The sequence below is a fragment of the Solanum verrucosum genome, unplaced genomic scaffold (assembly GCF_900185275.1).
Source record: "Solanum verrucosum unplaced genomic scaffold, falcon-dt-bn FXZP01000278.1, whole genome shotgun sequence".
Classification (NCBI taxonomy): Eukaryota; Viridiplantae; Streptophyta; class Magnoliopsida; order Solanales; family Solanaceae; genus Solanum; species Solanum verrucosum.
In genome coordinates this window covers 4,585,859-4,595,376 of record NW_026020332.1, presented here as the reverse complement: position 1 = coordinate 4,595,376, position 9,518 = coordinate 4,585,859, and the positions used below count along the sequence as shown (strand labels likewise).

Below are 9,518 nucleotides of genomic sequence, written 5' to 3'. Positions count from 1 at the left end.
TGGAGTATGAAATTGGCTAAATAAAGCTTCATCATGTGAAGTTATAACCAAGGCCTAAAATAAATGCACTAACATTATGACTAAAAAAATATTTTTCACTATTTGTATCACAAATATTTTTTTTTTTAAAATTTATTGGTATGTTTCTCCAAAAAGTAACTAGCTCAACAAAATCTCTAACTAGCTAGGTATCAACCAATTGTAGTTGCTCAACAACAAAAGAGAACACATCAACTAATTAAGACTTGAATATATGTTTAAGAGAAATTGTGAATAGACTTCAAACATTATTTATAAAAACAAATCTAATCAACATTTTTTATAATAAAAGGACACCAAGAGGTTTCAATAAAATAAAAAACATAATACAATATTGATTAGCCAAAAAGAAGTTAACTTACATTGAGTACTTAGGTAAACTTGTAACAAACTATTTTAACTAATTTTAACAACATGAATGGGATGGATAACGATTTTCCTGTTTTAGTATTCATTATCTTAGGGACAAGTAACTTTGGCCCATACCACATTTCTTGATAAAAACATAGTACTTTCGCCTCCGTTTCAATTTATTTGTCCTACTTTTTTTAAGTCTGTTTTACAAAGAACTTCTCTTTTTACATGCGACCACAAAATTAAAGGACATTTTAATACATTATGCAAATTTTTAATTTATTATCACAAGTACTAAGTCAAACAGGATAATCAAATTGAAACTGAGAATTCGATTCAATGTAATGATTTCCTATTATAAGTACTTAGTTTTGGAATCACATGAACGGTTCTAAATATTAACAAATAAATTAGTTGTGGGAAAAATAAAGAAAGTAGGAGTAGTAATTAATGATGCAATAACTATAGAGGGAAAATAAATCAAATCACATTTGAAAATGAGTGACATGTTTAAATAATTACGGATGTACGAGCATGCAGAGACGTCATAGGCCAATTAAAATTCCTAATATACTAGTATTGTCCTAGCTAGATATGTGAACGTTCCACTCCGATAAAAAATAACTTTTAGCAATAATAAATATGTAGATTACTCCCTTTGTCTCTAATTACTCGTCCATTTTTCCTTTTTTAATTGTCCCTAATTACTTGTCTATTTTGACAAATCAAGAAATGACAAAATATTTTTACCTATTATATCCTCAATTAATTACTTTGAAAAAGGTAAAACTTCTTGAAAATCTTAAGCTTTTAATTCATTCACTTCATAATTAATAAGGGTAAAATGGTAAACTCACTATGTCAATAATTGTTTTCTTAATAGATGTGTCAATTCAAAAGTTGACAAGTAATTAGGGACAGAGAGAGTAACAATAGTACTAATGCCGTTATCAGTAGTAGTTAATTGTCATTGAATTCAATGTCACTATAGACTCTAGGGATATTTACAAAAAAAAGTTAATTGCTTTTGAAAAAAACATATTTAGCAATAATAAAATTATTGTTGTATTATTACCGCTAAAGATCGTTTTTGATATAGTGTTTCGATGTATATATTAAAAAAATCTAATTTATAATGTTAATTAAGACAATGAAATTGACTTCTAAGTAATATCTATGTATTTTATAATTACATTTATTTTTCCTCTAAGCAAATAACACAAGGAATCAAAAGGTTTGGAAGCATGCATTGTCATTGATTGAAATACAATGAAAAATGCCAGTTTCCAAATATTAGTACTCTAAAATTAGAAATTTCTATCTGTATAAATGGAGCAAAATTGATTCCATGAAACACCAATTATTATAGAGTTAGAATCTAAAAACTTCCAAAACTAAAAACTCTCTGCCAAAGTTTTTTACTCCATCTGTTTTAATTTATTTATCTGATTTTAATTTGATACGAAATATTCTAACATGTCACATGAAAAGTTTTATTTATCTGATTTTAATTTGACATGAAATATGCTAATATGTCACATGAAAAGTTGAAATTAAAGAGAAATAACAATACAGAAGAGAGTCGTGGTAAGTGCGTGGATCATGTTCAAATGGAAATTAATTTTGTCATCATAAATGAACATGAAGAAGTTGTGTTTGAAAATATCAAATAAATCCAAAAAATACCTACGGTATCTATTACACTTTAGATCAAGTCAAAAAATCAAACAAATTAGGCGTACGTACTTATAATACCTAAGATTAATCTTCAACATATTGATAAAAACAAAGTATTTACATTAGTAAAAATAATTTTTTACGAGCTCTAATTTCGTCCTATTTTCCTATAGTTACTAGATATATTTATTATACGCAGTTCCTCGATCGTATTTTTCCTTATACGAACGGAAGTAATTAATTTATTAGTATAAATAGTCGCTATATTGTAAATGGAGAGAATAATATTTTTTGGTCCTTGTAAATTTTGATTTTGATCTTTGTAATATCTTTGACTCTCGACCAACAACTTCTTAAGAATAGGGACATTAAAACTTGCCCAACCTAGTAAAGGGGTTTGGGGAAGTAATAATTAATAACATAATTTTAATATAATATATGAATAATTTACAGTGAAACAATTATTGATTTTAAAATTTAGTGAATATTCATTACCAAATTGATTGAAAACTGCACATTTCAAGTAATTGAAAGTTAATTTTTTTTTCAGGCAGATATCACAAGAATTAAAATTAAAATTTACCAACACTAAAGGACAAAAATGCTATTATTAAATTGTAGGAATATATTTATAAGGGAATAGGACCAAAAATATATTTCTAAACTATTCAAAAGAGAATATATTATCTTCCGTTACACTTTTTAGAATAAAAATACCAATATCATTAGTCAAATAATTAAAAAAATCACTTCCACAGCCTAAGTAAAATATCCTCTCCAGTAAAGGTTGAAAAAGATATCAAAAGTTTAATATTGTGAGTCATAATAATATGCAAGCCCTTAACGTTGCTTTAAATTAATACTCCCTTTATTTCAATTTAAATATTTTAATTTGACTGGACATAATTAAATTAAAAATATATGTAATCTATAGTCTTAAATTTGTCATACAAAATATTGAAATTTAAAACTTTATTGAATATAAAAATATTCACTTTTTAAAATAAAATAAAAGGAAAAATAGCAAAGCTTAAATTTGACACGGCGGATAGTTTAGTATCAAAAAGCTTCAACAATTTCTTTTATGTACCTCCATTTTTTTTCCCTCACCTGGTGTCTAGAGTTCATATTAGAGTCTTGATTAAATTTGAATCACGTACTATAGAGCCTATTTGAAAAGATGCATTCTCTACAAAATTTTCTCCTACCCCTGATTAACCCTGATTAAGGATGAAACAGTCATCACCGCACCACAACTCAGGTTAATTTACGTCCCTCCGTTTCATTTCATCTTTTACTATGCTCTTTTCATTTTATGTTATAATATCAGTTTCAGATTCATTATTCATCTTTTATGATCTTGAATGGGCATGAAAATTTATTTTTCAAAGAAATTTGTGATATATTTATATGACTATAAAACTTACCATTTAAAATAAAATTCAAATCCAAGTTAAATTATTTTTAAATTTATAAAAATGATATTTGCTTCGAAACAGATTAAACTAATGTTTGACCATAGACTTTGAATTAAATATTAAAAATCTATCTTCAATATATTTGTCAAGCCAAAGATTTTGAGTCAAATTTTAAAAATATGTCTTCAAAAAATTTCAAATTCCAATTACAAAACTTAAAAATAGCCTTGCAATTCAAGATTTCAATACCTTAAATCAACATTCCACAACTAATCAATAATATCTCCCAAAAGAACTTCACTTCATTATTTATCAAAAAAATCAAAACCTCAAAAAGGGGTTTTGCTTATTTCATTATATTATTTGCTTAAGATTCAAACTTTCTTCCCCTCTTAGTAAACTTAAAAATCAAATTAATTAATTCCTTTATGTTTTCACCTAATTGCCAAACTTTGTAAGGATGCTTAAAGTGAGAAGTTGGTCACTGCTTTACTTTTCTTTTCTTCCATGCCACCAAAACACAAGAAAAAAATGATACTATTCAACAAGGCAATTCATTGTAATCCAACAACTTAACCCCCCCACCCCACCCCACCCCCACCCCCACCCCCATGTTGTAATCTGATTCACTTTGGTAATGAAATTCACCTGACGTTTGACCATGAAATTTTTTCACTTATTTCTAGAGTTAAACTTTAGAAAAAAACGTTCGGTCATAAAATTTCGAAAGTTTCAGCAATTTTAAGAATTTAAAAAACAACAAAAAAGTATTTTTCACGTTTTCACTTCAAATTAGTCAGAAAAAGTCAAAAACGGCTCCAACTTCAATTCCCGAATATCATTTTTCACTTAAAAACAAAACAAAATCTTTTTTTTTTTTTGAATTTCAGAATAAAACATGAAAAATGCTCAATAATTTAATTACCAAACACGAAAAAAATAAAAAGGCAAATTCATTTTACACACGTATTTAAGTAAAGCATATAATACATCTTCAACAAATATTAAAAAGTAACATCAAAAGAGAGCCTTTTCTTTGTCTTTTTTCACACTCTTTGTCTGTTTAGATTATATAGTTCCAACTTTAATTTCTTCATTTTATTTTCTAAACCTCTCTCTTTCCATTGCTTAGCTATATTCTCTACCCCCAAATTAAATAATATTTAATAATTATTATTATTAAGAAAAAAAAATCTTCTTCTCTCCCTATATCTAGTATATAAATGGGAAACTAGAATGTTTTTTCTTGGATTCACTCATTTTACATAGAAGGCAACAACATGGGAGAAAAAACATGGGCTTTGTCCTTGTTTTTTATTTTTGCTTGTCTATCCCATGTTTATGGAAATGTTCATTCATATGATCATCAATTGAGGAAATTACAAGCTTTTACAGCTGAAATTGTTCATCGCGATTCGATTTCTCCTTTTCCTTCTCCTTCTCCTGCTAGATTTTCTCCATCACCATCATCACCATCAGTAGTAACCGTAAGTCTTTTTTTCCCCTAACCAATCGATTAATGTTAACGTATCGTAAATTAACTATATATGTATTATATATTAGGTTACACCAAGTCCAAAAATATATCATGTAACATCATATGGTGCTGATCCAACTGGAAAATTAGATAGCACACAAGCTATTCTACAAGCAATTTCTGATGCACTTGAAGGTCCATCTAATGGTTTCTTAATGCAAGGAATTTCAAATCTTGGTGGTGCTCAAATTAATCTTGAAGGTGGAAATTATTTAATTAGCCAACCATTACAATTCCCCGTTGTTAGCCGTGGCAATCTCATGGTACGTTCTGTTATAACATGTTAAATTATACTGACTGACGACATATAATAGAATAGTAGTGCCTTCCCTTCTAGACTAATTAACATATGTTACATGTTTGATTATATTTTTTCAATCTCTTTGACTTGACCTTTCTAAAATATAGAAAAATAAAATTAATTTTTTTTTCTCCACAATATGTGTAATCTTAAGACTTTTAACTTTACATTTTTCTATATTTCTAATTTTCACCTAGCTAGTTATTTTAATTACAACATTACCCCTACATTTTTGTTTTTATGAAACAGATTCATGGAGGAACACTAAAAGCTTCAGATGATTTTCCAACAGATGGATATTTACTCGATTTATCGACATCTTCAAGCAATGCTCCTGAGTTTTTATTCGAATTCATAACGTTAAGAGATTTATTACTTGATGCAAATTTCAGAGGAGGTGGTATACAAGTGATAAATTCACTAAGAACAAGTATTGACAATTGTTACATTACACATTTTACAACAAATGGTATTATAGCCAAAGGTGGACATGAAACATACATAAGAAATTCATTTCTTGGACAACATATTACTGCTGGTGGTGATAAAGCAGAGAGGAATTTCTCCGGTACCGCGATAAATTTAATGGGAAATGATAATTCTGTTACTGATGTAGTGATATTCTCCGCTGAAATTGGTATAATTGTATCAGGTCAAGCAAATTTGTTATCAGGTATACATTGTTACAATAAGGCTACTGGATTTGGTGGGACTGGAATTTACCTAAAACTCCCTGGTTTAACACAAACAAGAATTGTTGATTCTTATTTGGATTATACTGGAATTGTGGCAGAGGATCCTGTTCAACTCACAATTTCAAATACATTTTTTCTTGGAGATGCATTTGTTAAGTTGAAGTCAATAAATGGTGTTGTGAATGGAGTTAACATTGTGGATAATATGTTTTCTGGATCAAATAAAGGGATTGATATTATTCAATTGGATCAAAATAATGGACCATTTAAGACAATTGAACAAGTTGTGGTGGATAGAAATAATGTTAAGGGGATGAATCTTAAGGGTACTATTGGAAGTGGAGTTGTTGAAGGAAATGGTACTTCATGGACTTTGGATTTTAATCCAATTCTTATATTTCCTAACCTTATTAAACAGGTTCAATACACATTTTTCCCTAGTGGGAATGTGTTCGTTAATCATGCTTTGAGAAATGTGTCGAATAATAAGGTTCTGGTTGAATCAAACGTGCAAGTTCCAGCCAAGGTTTTTGTGATGGTGGATCAAGGGAAATGAGCTTATTTGAGCTACCATGTATAGGCTCAAGAAATTAATAAGCATAGGGATGTTATTTTATTGGTTTGATCTAGCTAGTTATGTTACAAAGATGATTAGATCTCTTTGAGTTTGAAACATTCTTGAAAAAGAAATGTTTATGTTAAGAAAAATTCAAAAGTATAATCCAGCAATACAAGAAATGCTTTTTGATGACAATTTTTTTTCTTTCCTACTAAAGTTCAAAAAAGTTAGGGATGAACAAAATCGAACCAAACTGCAAATCGTGTCAAATCGGAATAAAAATTGGTTGATGGTTTGTTTTGATTTTTGAAAAAAAAATCCAGACTATACTTAGGTTTCTTTTTAGGGAAAAAAGTCTGAAAAATACTCCAACTTTGGCCAAAATTGTTGTTACGATACCAAACTTTATGGAGGGCCTTTTACCCCTCTGCACTATTTAATAGTGTATTTAATTTTAAAGGTATATATAAGTCCACGTGGACACATTAATATTTATAATGATGCAATATTTATGATGTCCACGTGGGCACATATATACCTTTTAAATACACTATTAAATAGTGCAGGGGTAAAAGGTCATTTCCAAAGTTCGGTATCGTAACAACAATTTCAGTCAAAGTTCGGATATATTTTAGACCTTTTTCCCTTCTTTTTATAAATAAAATAAAATAAAATATTCTGGCTATACGGTTGATTTGGTTTTAACTAAAAGAAAGTCGATCCGAGACCAAACCAACCTAACATTATATATATCATTATCTTTTTTACTTTGATTTTTATACTTTACAAGTCCCTCAAGAATAATATACGTCTAGATCTAGAAGTTAACTAGTAGGTTGAATAAGTATGGGGTCTCATTCAAATTTCCAAATTATAATATAATTATATGACTAACTTTGAGGATTTGTCCATTTGTTGAAATATGTACTTGTGAGTTTTTCGTAGTTTTTTATCCAAATTTCGTACTGATTTGACTTGAAAGTTTTTCATAGTTTTAAAGCAATACTTAACTTCCTCTTCCAAATGGTCAAAAAGACATTCAGGGCGGTTTGGTGTGAGGTATAAGAGAAAATAGTCATAAGATAAAACTTTAGTGTCTCAGTGTGAAGGAAGGAATTATCATCACAGAGATATTAGAAACATGTTTTTTGAAATATTTATAAAAGGTTGTTCGGTACACAAAACAAAACATGTCATGTGTTAATAGGATTCGACAAAGGTTGCACTCAAGAGGTGATATGTAGACAATCTATGTACCAAAATGCAAATGGTTAGTGACTACTTTTATGTGTACGGTCGAACCATTGACCAATAAGTCACAAAGAAACAATTTTATTGTTGCTCCAAGGCTCCACTTCAGTTTCAATATATAGTAAAATCTAAGAACCGTGTCTTTTTACAATTTACTCAAGGTGATATTCTTCTAAAAGTTTGAAATGATGAGTATTTTACCACTACAACAACTTTTAGCTGAATGTAGTTGGCCATGAAATCATCATATATCCATGTTGTTGTAGTAGTTGGTGAGGGTAACCAACAAATAGATCAAATTTTCTACATAACTTTCATTTAATTTTTTTCAATTATTACTTTCTTAATTGTTCAACAAATAAAATAAAATAAAGTGAAAGTAGCTAGGTTGCTCAGATAAGGGGGAAATAACAACCTTGCCAATCATATTTATATTCACCTAATATAGGGACTGAATTCCTTCAAAATTGTTGAAATTGATTGTGCAAAATATGATACGTGGACGTTGAAGGAAAAATAAAACTCAAACTTTAAAGGTACGTACTTTTAATAACCAAAGGAATATATTTCTTTTTTGTTCCAAAGTATGTTTACATATATAAATTAACTATATATTATAACCTTTTTGATTTATTATAGTACTTATGAGAAAAGATGGAAGATAGTCAAAAGTAGTAGATTCCGTTCATGAGATCGATATTGAAGGTGTCTTTTTGCAAGAAAGATATTAAAGATCATATACGTGTGTCTATATTTCAAGAAGTATAAACAGATGCATGAGTAAAAAATACTGAATTTTTAGTAATTCGCGAAGTGTATATTTCAAGAAGTATAAACGTATAGATGCATGAGTAAAAAATACTGATTTTTTGGAGAATTCTTAGTAATTCACGAAAATTTTAATCCGTTGATTGCATAACAGAGTCTCATCATTATTATTTGTATGTCACTTATTGGATGGAGTGGGGAGCGGGGGTTCGGGGTGGCAATTGGCAAAGGTGAGATTGTCAAAGGTGAGGTTAGGAGCGTTGAGTAGGTGGGGGAGAATATCAACGATGAAGCCAGGATCATCACTAAGAGGGTTCAAATTTTGAAAAAATAGATACACAAACTAACTGAAGGAGTTTGACATCTATTATATATACATGAAAACTTTTTTAGCCATGTATATGTAGAATAATTTTCCAATTGAGGGGAGATAATAAAACTTAAAATATCATCTATGAAACTTATTTTTCTTATAACGGATGCAGAGTTAAGTGGGCCAAAAAATAAAATTCGAATTAACTAGCCTAAACAAAAAAAGTTAACTGGGCCACAAAAATAAAATTCAAATTAACCAAGCCCAAAAATAAATTCCGTTGCCGGGACTTGAACCCGGGTCTCTCGGGTGAGAGCCGAGTATCCTGACCAACTAGACTACAACGGATTGTTGATATATAATTCGTAGAAATATTTATAACTCTTTTCACGTTTATGTATCTGTTCTAATACGCTACATGTCATATAATTTTAGTAAAATTAATATATTTATGTTCGTTAATGATGATGGAAATGATTTATCATGATTGTGATTAAGAACTCACCACCTTCACAACACATTTTATCAAATATTTATATTTAAAATTCAAATTCGAGGCATCGATTATGAAAGTATTTTGATTACATTATTCAAGTAAGAAGGAAT

General features: G+C 28.9%; 1 protein-coding gene and 1 non-coding gene across 2 annotated transcripts; one reads left to right on the top strand and one right to left on the bottom strand.

The window, feature by feature from the left end:
- The first annotated feature begins 4,742 nt into the window (after positions 1-4,742).
- LOC125836675 (polygalacturonase QRT3) lies at positions 4,743-6,577 on the top strand. The gene is made up of 3 exons (XM_049515880.1): positions 4,743-4,975; positions 5,052-5,288; positions 5,576-6,577. Exons 1-3 carry the CDS (start codon positions 4,769-4,771, stop codon positions 6,575-6,577), a joined length of 1,446 nt encoding a protein of 481 aa, XP_049371837.1. The 5' UTR covers positions 4,743-4,768.
- Positions 6,578-9,187: 2,610 nt separating this feature from the next.
- TRNAE-CUC (transfer RNA glutamic acid (anticodon CUC)) lies at positions 9,188-9,260 on the bottom strand. Its single transcript has one exon. It is a non-coding gene; the product is annotated as a tRNA-Glu (tRNA).
- Between the last annotated feature and the right edge of the window lie 258 nt (positions 9,261-9,518).